Source organism: Setaria viridis, chromosome 1 (assembly GCF_005286985.2).
Source record: "Setaria viridis chromosome 1, Setaria_viridis_v4.0, whole genome shotgun sequence".
NCBI lineage: Eukaryota > Viridiplantae > Streptophyta > Magnoliopsida > Poales > Poaceae > Setaria > Setaria viridis.
The window spans coordinates 9866420-9881877 of NC_048263.2; the positions used below are offsets into that span (position 1 = coordinate 9866420).

Here is a 15458-nt window from a genome sequence, read left to right on the forward strand (position 1 = left end):
GATCACAAGAAACTAAATCTATCTGATTTTAGTAACATGTTTTGTTCATCCATATTGGCATACATAAGCATAAGTTTACCTACAACGCCGTCAAAGCAATCATATAAGCAATATAAAAAAACACAATTATAAAGTAATAACCCAAGCACACCTTATATATAAATTGTTGACTTTGTAACCAAAGAGATGTTGGCAAAAGTACTGAAACTAATCACAGAACCAAATGTTAATTTTAATAACTTGGGCTCATCTATCAGCTTGGACTTTGCTTGTACATAAACTTTTGTGGCCATTGCATTGATCGAACCATCAAGATTTGCAAGATATAAGTTACTATTTGTGAAGCAAAATTCTTTTCTACGGGAGATTGGGTCTGACCTATGTCTCAAGCTTTATTAAGCCATAAGAAAATCAATTTACATCATCATGCCACGCTCCCAAAAATGTTGACCTTTCACCCCACTGGCAAATACTGACAATCTATATGATTACAGAGTTGTCCCTGCGACACTCTTCCATGTAATCTCGCCATCGCCGACACCCACAAACCCTCAGGCGTGACAGCATAAAGACTAGGGGTTGTCTGGGAGAAGGGGCTAAACTTTAGTCCTATCACATCGGATGTTCGGATACTAATTAGGAGGACTAAACATAAGCTAATTACAAAACTATTGCAGAACCCCTAGGTTAAATCGCGAGATGAATCTATTAAGCCTAATTAACACCACAATGTCAAATCATGGACTAATTAGGCTTAATAAATTTGTCTCGCGATTTAGCCTAGGGTTGTGTAATTAGTTTTGTAATTAGTCTAGATTTAATACTCCTAATTAGTGTCCAAATTTAGCCCCCTCCTCCCAAACACCCCCGTAGCAACATACCTATGTGCAATTGGCGGTGACTGTCCATGCATGGCAAAAACAGCATTTGCAGACATCTCTGAAAATTAAAAGCGCCTTCTTCTCCTCGTAGTAACCGCTACCTCTGCTCTCCATTGCACTCACCATGGACTTCTCGCAGAACTCCATCACAAGAACTGCCTCCTCTGTGCGCCCCATATCAAAAACATCATGTGCAACAAGTGTGACCACGTTAGGATGCCCTTTGAGGAGCTTCGTAACATGAATATCCTTCATGACAAGATCAAGCGATTCCTAATCATTGCAAATAATGTGCATCAGCTGCTTGCGAGCATTTGCTGTAGAAAACTACATCACTTATAACTTGACTAGACAAGATCTTTTGCATCTAAAAACATGAACACACAACACCGTTCGACGATCCGGCCATCTTAGTTGATGCAGGGCTGGTGAAGGAGATGTAGTCGTAGTCCATAGATGATCTCGTCTTCCCTCCGATCTCCACCTCGTCTGTCCGGGGAGGGTGAGGGTGTACTGGCGGCGGCCTTCACGGGACTCCAGTGCCGCCAGGGATCGGGTGGCGTTTTGGGGGCGTGCGTGGGTTTGAGCGCGTTGGCATCATCCAAACCGAGCCGGCGCCCCCTTTTTATTGTGGCGCTGGGTAACCTGGGGCCACAACCAAACGTGGGTCGCGTCTCCGATCAAAGCGCGATGGTGGGCTCGGGGAGATCGAGTCCGACTCATTTTCTTTCTTTCTCGTTTCTCTTTCTCCCTACCTTTTGACTACCCAAAATTTCCAACATTTGCTTCTGCCAACTGCGCAGACCATGCCCTTCTGCATGGTGCGGATGCAGAAGAAGCAGGCGCAGCCCCAACCCTACCCCGTGCTGCTAGAGATCATGGAGCACGATGGGTGGAAGCTTGTCGTCGAGGATGTGATTGGACACCCTGATTAATCTACATGTTGGGGTTGCTGAAGATCGCCCTGATCAAACTGTTGTTGCAATGCAAAGGATCACTTTGGACGGTATTCTGATGGTAGCCGTGCGCAGGGGTCTCATGCCGAATCGGTAGAGCAGGCGACATCTGCTGCCTAGTGCCTAGAGTGCTTGTTCGAGATCCAGTTTATTTTTTCTGAAAGATGGAGGATGAAGTTTTTTATATAAAGGAATTAAAATGCCAACCTCCACACTGACCAACGAGTGTATATAGCCTCCATTACAGACTAAAAGTGGTACTTAGACTACAAAACACCATATAAAAAGGTTTCAACATGAACGCTATGAAAGAAAGCTAAGCTTCAATGCTGAACTTCCAACTAAACTCGCTGAAGAGCTCCATAACGATAGTCTCCAATTTCCTACATCTCTTCTTCAAAATGTCTCTACATCTCTTCTTCAAAATATCTCTCTCTTCCTCTATAAATAACAGTGACCAACTTCGGATCCAATAAGTCCCCTGAAAATAACCTGCATGAAAGAATTAAGTAGTAGTTCTATTGAAAACCATATCATTTCTACTCAACCAAATAGCTCAATATAGAGCCACTGCACCTACTAAATTTGGGATTCTAAGCTAAGAAGAAAAACCTTTTGAGCCAAGAGCCAAACATATTAGATACATTTGAAGTTGGTTGAATATTACAAGTAATGCATATGGTATTACAAATAAACATAGCCATATGGCAATCAAAAAACAAGTGATGTCTACTTTCATTTGCATTGACAAACAGCAATTAACTAGGACTACCTTGCCAAGTCTCTTGGCCAAATTATTTTTAGTGAGAATCACACCTTTTTTCAATACCAACGGAAAATTTTAATGATACTTTGCATCATCAATTTTGGATTCCAAGAAATCATGCAACTCCTTGAATATGTGAGGATAAGAAATCATAGGAATAAGGACCAGTATGTATTGGAAAAATTTCCCAGTACTCAAAGTGATTAATTCATCATATGGTAGACAAAGCCTTGCACGAACCATAAACAATTTCCAAATCAAATCCGTTGTTGTCTGGTAATTGAGTCGGAGACAAGTCTTAATAACATCCAAATCTTGCCTTAATAACATCAATTAAAATAACATTTGAGTTAACTTATATTTGGTACATTAATTTACATACCAATTGGAAAAATAAAATCGCCATGCTCTTAGTTTGAATAGAACGTAGTCCACTTTTCTTTCCAACTTACAAGAGTTTTATTACACCTGAATCATCTCCACTTTCCAATGTATCTTCGATTCCACTGTGCTAGTTTGGTCCTTCCAAATGGGAAAATGAATAGTTCTCTTTTGCATACAGAGTGAATATAGCATGTAAATGACAGATGTATTTGAGCACTTGCATTACCTCTCTCATATCAGATTTTGGCACACCATGCCTAGTGTTCTGAATTCTGATGTATAGCAACGGGTTTCTGATCTTCTGAACATTGTGAGATTCTACATACGGCTGTACTCTCCCTCACAATTGCAAAACACTTGTCCAGCTCTCCACATTCAGACTGAATCCTCGCAACTGAACATCTGAAAGTACTCGGATCAGTGTTGCAACCAACAGGTGTTCTTTTGACAGGGAAGGTTCCCTTCTTGGTTATGGTTAGCTTTGTTCCTAAGCACGATGATGACGTCCATACCAATTTTGAGACATCTGGAATGTTGTTCTCAAGTACCAACGATATTCTTTTGTGATCCCAGTGATATCAAAGTGTAGTCAAATATTTGTGTTGCTCCACGAGCTGAAATTGGCTTGAATCTGGCATAGTTTTGTGGTATTTCTCCATGTCTATATAGAAGTAAAAATAAATGCTTCTTCACGTGACAGCTATCCCTTTTGATTTATATGGAAAATAGAAACAAATGCTTCCAGGTGCCCATGAATTTGATCCGACCCGCATTGTTTTGCACAAGTTATCCCTTTTGATCATCCCGTGGCTCCACTGCAGGAGGCAGAGGAGGAGAGAAGGATGGATGAGAGTGGCGGATGCTGCTCTATACTGCATGCTCATCATGGTGTCAGAGGAGAGGAGCATCACTGCATCAGGTGTCAGAGGAGAGGAGCATCAGGTGTCAGAGGAGAGGAGCATCACTGCCGCCGGCCATGGCAGGTTTGTCAGTACCACGCAAGTTCTGATGTATCACATACACAGCAGGTTATTGGTTTTCTGGTTAGTGGAATTCTTTGCCCGCTGCCTCAAAATCGGTACATTGTACTAGTTGATATTATTTCTTGCACATGTCAAGCTATCCTGAAGCTGGCATAATTGTGCAGCTCTCCACTTTCAGAATGGATCCAAAGCTGAACATCTGGAATGATTCGGATAAGAGTGTTGCATTTGCAACCAACAACTGTCATGTCCGTACAATATATTTATGGGTTCAGATACTCAACCAACCATTGTGCTTCTGTGCATTTCCAACAAAATGCATGCTTCTGAAAATGTGTCCAACCATATATCGTTGCTCAAGCTTTGCCTGGATTGGCAGTTAGAATCTCTTTCATAGGGAAGGTTTCCTGCTTGGTTATGAATAGCTTCGTGTCCCTAAAACCAAGCATGATGATGTTGCTCATACAAACTTTGGGACATCTGGCGTGTCCATACAGATATTTCTTTTGCTCCAAAAGCTGAAATTACCTAGCATACTTGTGCAGTACACCTCCATGCCTCTGTAAAACAGAAAGGAGAGATTCTTCATCTTGCAGTGCACATAGCATTTCTCTGTCAGACTGCATATCAGTTTCCTCTCTGTCAGATTGTATATCAATCTCCGAAAAGCTTCTGCCAGAATGTATCAGAACAAAGATTCCAAGCCTTTGCTCCGGTGGTACATATAAAAGGGCAGCATCATCTGAATGCCACCACACAAAGTAAGCAGTCAGTAAACAGAAGAAACCTCAAGTCTCAGCTTCTGAAGAAACGATCACCGGTAAACATATCACTACTTCAAGTCTTCAACTTTCCCTGCATTTGCTTTCATCTGCACTCTTTTCTGTAACACATCTATATATGCTGTTCCAAAATGAATGATCCTCTTGAACATTTGATGGCTCTACTGCAGAGAGGAGAGGAGGATGAAGGTAGGAGAGTTGCACTGCGAACTGGAACTCGTACAAGAGCAAGCACACTTGACAAGTGGTGGTTCGTGAGTTGCCAGTGAATAGTGAGGTCGGTCTCATCCCAGACAGAGTTTCACTGCAGTGCAATGAATTGACTGTTTACAGTTATCGGCGACAATAATACAAGTAGATCATGCTACATTTCTCACCCAGTCTGGTGCAAACACTGGGCAACTTATTATGGCATACATATATTCTTTACAATTCTCTTTCTGTCTAATTTACGCTGAATGCATGTGTCGTCGACATATTAAAGGACGTAATAATCAGGGGGAGGCACGATTTGAGGTAAGGGAAGCAATGAACAAAGCAAAGTAGAACTCATAACCATGTGATTATAAATTACCTGCGGCGGTGGCAATTTGGACAACGGCAGCGGCGTGGCTGCGGCGACGTCGCGCAACGTCTCAACTCTCATATCCGGTCTCCCAGTAGCCCGTCCGGAAGTACCACCGTCGAGTGGCCGCGGTGTCCGACGAACTGGCAAAGGAGAAGATCGAAAGACCGAAGATGAATAGTCGAATGGACAGAGTCACAACGCTTGATGCTTCTTATTCCAAACAATAACGAAGGGAGAAGGTGAGCTGTAGATAGGCTTAAATGGGTTCCTTCTTATTAGGCCTCTAAAACAATTAATGTTTGGAATGAATGGGAGGAGTTGAGGATCTGAACAGCTAATACGTACATGTATATTTATATCAGAATACAGAGGATCAGTAGCGCGTGAGGGGTGCCAGGCCCCTCCCCCCTCCCTCCGCCGCTGGTAATAATATTTTGACTGAATGATCAAAATTACTGAGCCTCCGGATACTAGCATTGCGCATCGATTTTCCGTGCCTCTCTTCTTGCTGGACTGGCCTGGTCAAGCCCAACAGGCCGAGGCCCAAGCGTAGCCCAACATCACCTCCCACCAGTGTTCTCTCGCTGACTAGTGGGACCTCCCTCTGCTCCGCCTTCTTCTTCTTCGTGCTCTTCCCCTCCCGCGGCCGGTCCGCCGGTGGATGCGCTGCTCCTCCACCCCGCTTCCTCTTTCGGTGGCGGAGTTGACTCAAGATATTAGCCGGGGCAGAACTCATCTTGACCTTGCTAGCATAGATGCCAACCGCTGCCGCTCCACGACGTCGTTGTCTTTGCTGCCTAGGAGGGGGTTGGCCGGTGGCCGGCGATAGCCGGATCCCCTGGAGCACCAGAGGTGGTGGTCGGCGGCTGTTGCATCGAGCAAAGGATTGGACGGTGAGCAGCAGACAGAACACCTCAAGTTGCAGTTTCTCAAGAAACAAATCCTTGGTGAGCATCTCGTTTCTGCAACTGTCCAGATTCTGCGCAATCAAGAGCGTGGATGCTGCGGTCGGTGGCAGCGAGTGCTCCAAGATCTGCCTCGCCACCATGCCGCAGTCGGTCGTTTCGTGTTCGTAGGTCCAGGCGTCCAGCGACATTGTGCTGAGTTTTCATTCCCTCACAAATTGTTTTTCATGTGTCATGGCCAACTGTGATGCTGGTGTAGCTGCAGCATGTGCTCATGACTGCACAAACAGCAGGAGCCGTTGCAAAAACAAACGCAGTTGAGATGTGATGAATAATGATGCCTCGTGTATAAGACTGGTAACGGCCTTGTATACCCAAGGGCCGCACGGGCCTCCGAACTCATGGGCTGTGATTTACGGATTCTACATAGGCTCGTGTAGTGAAGGGCCGAATCAAATCGGACTCCTTGTTAAAAGGACTAGATTGTAGCTGTGGCTCGAGCTCAACGTGTGGATCGTGGCCCGCGGATCAGATAAGGGCCTTTATGTTATCAGGTCCGCGGAAAACAGCGAGGGGCCGGCGGCGGCGTTGTATACCAGGCTTATACGCGAGATGGTAGCAGCGGCGGCGGCGGCGTTGCGGGGTGGCCTGCGACTCCAAGATCCGGCGGCGGCGAGGGGCTGGCGGCAGCGCTGCGAGGGGCCGGCGCGGCGCTCATCTCCAAGATCCGGTGAGGGGGGCCTGCGCGGCGCCTCGGCCGCGCCGGTCCCGCGCCGCCTCCGCGCGCGCCTCGGCCGGTACGAACTGTCCATACTCGTCGTTTCTTGTTCTTTTCTCTCTCCCTTTTTACCGTTCAGAATGTGCTGCTATTGTGCTGCTATGCACTTCCTAACAGAACAGAACTTTCAGGCTAACACGCAGTTCTGAATTGGACCCCTATCATTCATTTTTGCTGGTTCCTGATAACTGCACGATAATGACCGACGAAATATGTGTTGTGCTAGACTGAATCAACACCAAATCAACCATGTACAGCCGTGTGGTATATGCTCGTTACTGAATTTGCTTTTGTGGTGTTTCATTCTGCACAGGCACACAGCTTACATGCTTTAGTCGTAGGCTCATAGCCACTTGGCCAAATTCCGGTGATATATATTCAGTAGTTCTAATTTTTTATGTAATAATTGTGATTCCTTTTGTCCTGATGATGCAGGATGACGATCACCGGTGGTAGTTCCTGGACGGCGGCGACGACAAAACAAGCGGTAGCCTGCCTTCAGGGTTACGCAACAATGGAGACGCACGCTATTCTCTGGTTGAAAAGAAAGGAAACAAATAGCACTTTGGTTTCCGGTCGAAGAGAACGTCACCCTCCGATGTCTATATTAGATACCTGATTTCGGACAACATATTATGGAAACATTGGGGGGGGGGGGGGGGGGGGGGCGCTTCCGGGATTGGAAACGTTTTCAATTATCTAGGATCTTTGTACTATATTTATAGTAAAATGCTCGTGCGTTGCTGCGGTAAAAGGTTAATTGTGTTTTTTAAATTAATGATATTCTTTATTTTCATCACTAAATTTTTATTCCACTTTGATGTCTACATATTTAATAGAAAATCAAAAAAATTTGACTTAATATTCCCTCAACTCAAATATCCATTAAATTAAAACATTTTTCTATTCAAGTAAGAGACCACTGACAGGTAGAGATGTGCTTTAAAATGGAGAAAAATGAAAAATAATAAAGAGTGAAGTCGGCTGAGACAAGCCTGATTTTGAGCCGTCTAACTCCTTCGGCCCATAACAGTGCACAACTTTTAGCTATTGGATGGAATTGACGGCTGAGATGATCCGCTCATCTCTACTTAATATTAAAGCGAGTAACATCTGCCAAATTTTTTCGTCTGTCTACAGTAAACCGAAAGAAAATCGTAGAAAACCAACATAAAGGAGTGAAAACCGGACAAAAACCATCTCACATGAATCGGAGAAAAAAACATTTTTTCAATGTTCATTTTTGGTTAGCAGTATACCTCCCATCAGAGGCTTCTAGAAGGATCTCCGAGATGAGATCTTCAACGATGCGTGACCTAACTAATTGATGGCTCGCAGAGCTTGCAATTTGCAAGGTAGCTAGCCATTGGCCGAAATCCCATCGACGAAATTACTAATTTACCTTTTTTTTTACCCCTACAAGTACATCCGCAATGCTGATTCCACGCGTGCCCGTAAGCTCGCTTGCGGCAGGTCGATGTCCACCGCCCCTCCTCAACAGACAAGCACATGGTGAAGCCTGCACACCTTATCACTTTCGTAGAGTGCATCACCTCCTCTCTTCTCTCTTCCAATCCAAATCGCTCCTCTCCATGCTCAACCTCCTCGCCCTTATGTGGATTCAACGAGCCGGCCGCGGCGAGCTCCTGTCCCTGTTGAGCAGCGGTGCGCCCCTCCGGGGCGAGCTCAACCCTGGCCGGGAGCGGTGGCGTGCGGCCCCCCAAGGCGAGCTCACCCGCCTAGAGCGGCGGCCCGCAGCCTCCCGAGCGAGCGTGAGCCCCGGCGATGAGCTTCGCCACCTGGAGTGCCGGTCCAAGAAGGCGAGCTCCGCGGATGAGGCGGCTCGGGCACGGCCGGGCCCGAGGCGGTTGGCCGCAAAGCTGCGTGCGGGGGAAGAAATGAACACGGAGATGGAAAGGGAGCCATGCCGCGAACGGAATTAAATAGAGTGAAATAGAGACCCACTTGTCAATGACAAAAATCACAACAAAATAATGATTGGACCCATCTGTCAATGAGATTAGGTTGGACCAAACCAAAAGGTAGGTAGAAGTGTTCCTCATATAGAATAATATAAATAATATATAATATAATAATAATATATAATATAAAAATAAATATAATATATAGATATAGATAGATTATCAGTTTTCCCATCTCAAAGCTCAATGGCCCAAACTGCATACAGCCTTGTATACAAACAAGTAGCCCATCATCAGTGGCAGTGGGTCAACAATTTCGGCCGCGAGGAAACGAATTAGGCCTGGAGCAGGCCGTGGGCTGACCCATTCGATTTCTTTCAATAGGTCGGTAACCGACCAATAGATACGTAGGAAGAAGCCTCGTACCACCGGAACACCCCCAACAATTCGCCGCTCCCGCACACCGCCTCCACCTCCCCCTCTCCTTGCCGGCCGCGGGTCTCCAGCATCTTCGTTGGTAAGGCACCTCATCAGTCATCACTGTTAGCTTCGAACCGGCGTTCCTGATGCTCGGCAAGCTCGCGATGGCAATCGCTGGAACACAGAAACACTAAAACTCAAGAACACTTGGAACTCGGAGGTTTTTGGTGCTGCGTAACGAACTGCAGCATTTTCTATGTATTTTCTTTTTATTCTGTGAATACAAAGAATAGGTCCACGCAGTGGCCAGCCATGCACCATGCAGCGAGCACGTCCATCCCCGTGCCCACGATGCCGCTGAATCACCGGTGATCCTAGGGTCGTGCGCGAGCTATTCTCGCCACCCCTTCCTACGCGCACGGTAGCCACAGGTTGGTGCTCGTGCGTATGCAATGCAGAAACAGAACACATGCAAAGCTAACTAACTGACCGACTCGTGCGCTAGGATTACTAACAATCACCTTACACATCCCCCGAGGTTGGATTTCCCCTGGCCCTTCTAATTTAATTTCCCGGTCTGCTGCTGTCTCAAGGTCGCCATGTCCGCCGCCGCCGCCGGGGGGTTCCCCAAATGGGTGCTTCTGGAGCCCTACGTCTTCCGTAGGGACGACGATGAGTCCTTCCCCGACGACACCGAGGCGCCCATCAGGGCGTCCGGAACCACCTCCTGGGGCGCCGACTTCCGCATCGCCTTCTCCCTCGAGGAGCCCCCGCGCATCTCCCGCCTCTACGCGCAGCTGCCGGGCTTTCCGGGTCCCCACGAGGCGCAGCCCTTATTCATGCTGGCGACCCACCGCCATCTTGCCCTGCTTGTCGTCACCACCAGCATCACCATGACCACCACCACCACCATCACCCCGAGACCTTCTAAAGCTTTAGTCAGAACTTCTTCATCTTCAGAGCCAACGAGAACAACCCTTCCTCATCCTCTCTTAGAGTGCTCCCCCCTTATACCGAGCCCAAGTTTGATCATTCCCGCGGCGATCACCGCCTACGTCGTCGACCTTCCAATGCTACTCCTACTCCCCGCCTGCTGGATATGAAATCCTTGGGCCTATGGTGCGGAGACAAAGAGGAGTTCGTGGTGGCACAGATACCCACCATTGACCGCAGCCGCACTGAGGCCTTCGCTGACATCTGCTTGCTGCGCTCCTCCTTCACTGACGATCAGCTTGGAGGCAAATGGGACTCCATGCGTGTGCCAATCCTGTCCACTCACAACCCCTCTGTTCATGATCTCTTGAAAGTCTCCCGCTCGCAGACCACCGCCGTCATCCCCTTCCAACGATGGCTGTGCTGGATCTATAGCCGAGGCATACTCTTCTGCGACGTGTCCAATAAAGTGCCCGCCCCTACCGCCTCCTTCCTCTGGTTCCCTGTGGACAAGTCCCCTCTTACCAGAACCCGCAAAACCACATACGACATCGGTGGCGTGTCCGTCGTCGACCACGGCCGTTTGCTCAAGTTCGTCGATGTCGCCCGCCATGATGGCCTTGCCTATGGAGCGCTCGAACCCGGCACTGGCTTCACCATCACCTGCCACACCCTCGTGTTAGGCGGCAGCATGGCGTGGAAAGAGGACTACACTGTCACCTCAGATGACCTCCCTGACCGCTACCAACGCGGCATCCCCATGCACCCTCAAGTCGACATTGACAGGCCACATGTAGTGCACTTCCTTTTCATTGAGTTTGGAAAAGCCTACGAGAAGATGTCGGTGCTCTCTATAGACATGAGCACTAAGACCGTGGAGTCATTTTATCTGTATATGGATGGGAATGAGATCCTTCACGACTACAGTGGGTGCCTTCAACCCGACGACGACATTGACTTCATCAGCTCAACGTCCTCGTATCCCACTCCCTTGCCCTTCCGCCCTTGTGAGTTCCCCAGGTTCTGCTATTTATCAAGGTATGTAATATTGCTGCTGCCCTTTTATAAATAACTCAATAGATTTTGATTCTGCCGGTTCCATATTTGAATATTGCTGCTGCCCTTTTATAAATAACTCAATAGAGATTTTGATTCTGCCGGTTCCATATTTGAATATTGCTGCATAAATTATGCAAGTTTGTTGTCCATGGCTTCAATCTTGCATTTTTGGCATTTCATATGTTGTAGTGTAGCCTCTTTCTCCAACCTGCAGAATACTAGCGAAGCCTGCAGCCTACTAAACATTTGAGCCTTGAAGCTTATGATTGGAACATAAGAGCTGCCTGCCAATATATGCCTTCATTTATATGCTGTTGGAAATTACTAGCAGTTGGAACTCAAGTATACTACCATTTAACCTTCAATGTTGTCTGTTTTTTTTTGCAATTCTTTCCTAAGTAAACAACTTACTTCACGAAGCGCCGCCTTTGCATTGCTAAGCCTTCTCTTGGTCGCAGTACAGAAGCAAGTTTAATTTGAACATCATCCATCTAGTTCATTTTTAATTCGTCACAGTATTTATTTATTGCAGGAAGAGGAAGGATATGGAATGAGTCACGTCTGCCAATACTTCATCCTACTTGTCGTGCTTTCTTCTAAATGGTCAAAACTGAAGAAAGGCTTCTGTCCTGCGCCCGTCAACAAAACTGAAGGAGCTATTTCATGTTAAGTTGTGGCCCAGGAAGCATCTATCTTATGGTCTTTACTTTCATGATGTATGAATGGATAAGTTAGTTGTATCAAGTTTATTGTGTGTTCTGTAGGTTCGTCAAAAAAGAAGTTCGTCGTGTGTCCTGCTGTTTTAAGTACAATCTTTAATTTGTGTCATTGTGTGGATGTGCCACTTGGTTCTTGAACTTGCATGTGTTGTACCAAGTCTGTATGTGAAGTTTAATCTCTAAGTTTGCTTGTGTTTAATTTACCACGCACGAACACCAGAGAAATTAAACGGCAATACTGGAAATCAAGGGCATGTTTCAATGTTGGCCCCAAGTGGCCAAGGCAAAGCATGGGCCGAGGCCAAAATTTGGCAGCTGATTTGGCTGCCCCCATTTGGCCAGTCTTCGCGCAAAAATAAACTACAGAAGTCCGGTCAAGCCAAATCGGCACCATCATGCAAACATTGCTGATACCCACGGCCAATGGCCAAATTTTGGCCGGGCCACTTGGGTTGGCATCCAAACATGCTCCAAATAATGCACATCCATGAAGGCCACTTGACTAGCAATCAGAGGATAAACAATAGACTATAACCTTTTGCTGCTGGACAAAAACTAATATTTCATAACAGGAATTTAGGAATATCAATATTGGCACTGCTCTACATCAAATTAGGCAGCATATAACACATAATAATCTGTAACTGTTTACAACACAATAAGAAGGTGAGGGTGGAAAATTGACATTTAATTTACGATTGGGGGGTAAAAGGAGAAAGATATATCTTCTTCACCATGCTCTGGTTGGTGTAGCTACATTCAAGGAGTTCATATCTAAGAAAAATCAGTTGTACCCATAGCAAAGTAGAAAAGGATGAGTCTGCCAACAGATATTTTTGCCTGTACCCAGGACAAAAAAAAAAAGGAACCATGCACAACCAGGAGAAACGAAGAGAAAAGATTGGCTTGCAAACTCACCAGGTAAGTAAACCAGGTACTTGTGTAAGCGAACAACACACCGCAAATATCTTCTGATCGAAAAGCTGCAATTAACCAAAGCAATCAACCAAAAAGTTATATTAGTATTTATGTCATGACAGTAAAGCAAAAAGGATAGGAGAATACTTTGCAGTATTAAACTACAACACCAAGATATTTAAGAAAGTAGGCTGGTGGTAATATATAACTGATTCACGATGAGTCATTCGAGCTCACTTAGACTTATCAGCAGCAACAAGACCACCAAATCTTTAACGGCGCAAGAAACACAAAGCAAAGACGTGATTCCCTCTCGTCGAGCGAAGCCTCCAGAATGAAGAAAACATAGATATTCTGAAATTAGCAGTGTTCTGAATCCCGGGTCCATACAAAATTACAAAAGAGCATAATCATTTCGTTTTCAGTAAACAATGGAAACAATGGAACAGTACGATCATTATTTTGACCCTTTGCAAAAGATCAGGCTGCCTGTTCATTTGAACCAAGATCATTCTACATTTAATTTTCTTTTGTGCATAGGGGAGTCATGAATCTATATATATGTAGGTGAAAAGAAAATAGGATTTAGAATATAATCAGTTTTGAACGTGAACCTGCAGAAGCTATCGACTGAAGATTGAAGCTTCGAATAAAAATCATCTAATTAGTGCCCTCGAATCATAGCCCTGAAGATTGAAGCTTCATATAAAAAAACATCCCATTAGTGCCTTGGTTTGGATTTCAGCTTGACTGCACCATTAATTCGGAATAAACAATATTACCACAGCTAGATGACCTTGATACGCCTTTCTTCTTCATCTTCTTTCTCTATTTTACTTCCTAAACAGTGTTGGTTTGACCTTCGCAGTGCCGTCTACTTGTCCACCCTTTCACCAATGTCATCCTCTCCACCTCGCTGCACTCTTCTTCTACCTGACATTGCCTGCCTCTAAATCTACACTGACGTATCTCAGCAGCCATTTCTTCTTTTCACCTGGACCTGGGCACCTGGCACTGCAACAGCTCAGGTTGCCAATAATAGGATTCCAATCGAAGTGGTCTGTACAGGTTAGAGGGTATGGGAGGTTTGGACTTAAATAGAATCGGATGACCAAACCTAATTGGATGGCAAAAGCAGGTGTATGTGCACCTTGTGTTGGAGATGAATGAACAGAGAGGAACAACAAGAACTCACAGTACATAGCGACCATCAAGGTAGCATGTCGTGAAGCTGAAAGCCGGAACGGGTACTCGCGCTGTCGCCCAGTCTGCAAGCCGGACCTCGACGGGCATCACTTCTCTAGGCCGCTGGAGGCGTAGGGCATGGCGAGAGGAGCAAGCTCTGCATTTCAACAGCAGGACGTAATAATATTTTGACTGAATGATCATCTGCCATTTATCAGAATTACTGAGCCTCCGGATACTAGCTAGCATAGATGCCAACCGCTGCTGCTCCACGACGTCGTTGTCTTTGCTGCCTAGGAGGGGGTTGGCCGGTGGCCGGCGATAGCCGGATCCCCTAGAGCATCAGAGGTGGTGGTCGGCGGCTGTTGCATCGAGCAAAGGATTGGACGGTGAGTGCTCCGGAGTCTGGCGTCAAGCAGACATGTGGGCCTTCGACTAATTGGACCTAATGCCAAACATAACAGCTCGAGTACTCACAGGCCCAATTGGCCCATAAAGCCACCTACTCCTATTCTCCTTTCTTCTTCCTTGCCTCAATGCCAACTCCGGCGCGTTCGTTTCGATTGGAAGCGGCAAGATGTCCGGCGAGGAGGAGAACGCTGCCGAGCTCAAGATCGGCGAAGGTTCGCTCTCCTTTACCTCTCCCATTCTCCTCCCCCGTTTTCCCTCCCCAAATTCTGGGCGGCGAGGAGGAGGTGGCGATCATCCTGGAGCACAAGTACGAGCAGATCCAGCAGCACGTGTCGGAGTCGGACCCGTCGTCGCAGGTGTCCCAGGTGTTCGAGAAGTCACTGCAGTACGTGAAGCGCTTCAGCCGCTACAAGAACCCCGATGCCGTGCGCCAGGTCTGCAAGACGCTCAGGCGCTACGGCCTCGCCGAGTTCGAGCTCTGCACGCTCGGCAACCTCTGCCAGGACACCAGAGGCGAGACCACCGCGCTCGTACCATCCCTCAAGTCCGGGGGGAGGTTCGTCGGCAAAGCTGGCAATGAGAAGATAGAGAAGATGCTCACCGACCTCTCCCTCATCAAGAAGTTCGAGTAGAGAGTGCCATGGGCGTGCCTTATTCAGTTCTTCAGTTTCCCTAGCTGTGTGTGTGACCTGTGAGACTTTTCTTAGCAGGTGACAATGTAGTAGAATTCCTACTGATCATCAATGTTACAGTTAGTCAACTTGATCTGCCTCGATCCTATATTCTTGATGTATCGTTATCCAAGTTAAAAGTCCATATGCTATACTCTTTGTTTGAAATTCTGCACGAAAAGCCAGAATTGAGCTGAAAAGTAATCCTTTGGTTATG

The 15458-nt window shown here is 46.4% G+C and overlaps 3 protein-coding genes across 3 annotated transcripts in view; all 3 read left to right on the top strand.

Annotated features, from left to right (window-relative positions):
• The first annotated feature begins 9760 nt into the window (after positions 1-9760).
• LOC140221349 (uncharacterized) lies at positions 9761-12383 on the top strand. Its single transcript, XM_072290874.1, has 2 exons — positions 9761-11316; positions 11870-12383. Exons 1-2 carry the CDS (start codon positions 10445-10447, stop codon positions 11889-11891), a joined length of 894 nt encoding a protein of 297 aa, XP_072146975.1. The 5' UTR covers positions 9761-10444; the 3' UTR covers positions 11892-12383.
• A 2321-nt stretch (positions 12384-14704) lies between these two features.
• The window catches only part of LOC117838869 (DNA-directed RNA polymerase II subunit 4), a 43555-nt gene continuing 42801 nt past the window's right edge, over positions 14705-15458 (top strand). Inside the window, exon 1 of the mRNA XM_072292469.1 lies at positions 14705-14782. Coding sequence (XP_072148570.1) covers positions 14737-14782 — 46 coding nt within the window. The 5' untranslated portion in view covers positions 14705-14736. The remainder of the gene's footprint in view (positions 14783-15458) is intronic.
• LOC117838885 (DNA-directed RNA polymerase II subunit 4) lies at positions 14834-15202 on the top strand (the record flags this gene model as incomplete). The annotated part of the gene is made up of 1 exon (XM_034719081.2): positions 14834-15202. A coding segment is annotated over one exon (369 nt), but the record flags the coding sequence as incomplete, so codon positions are not given.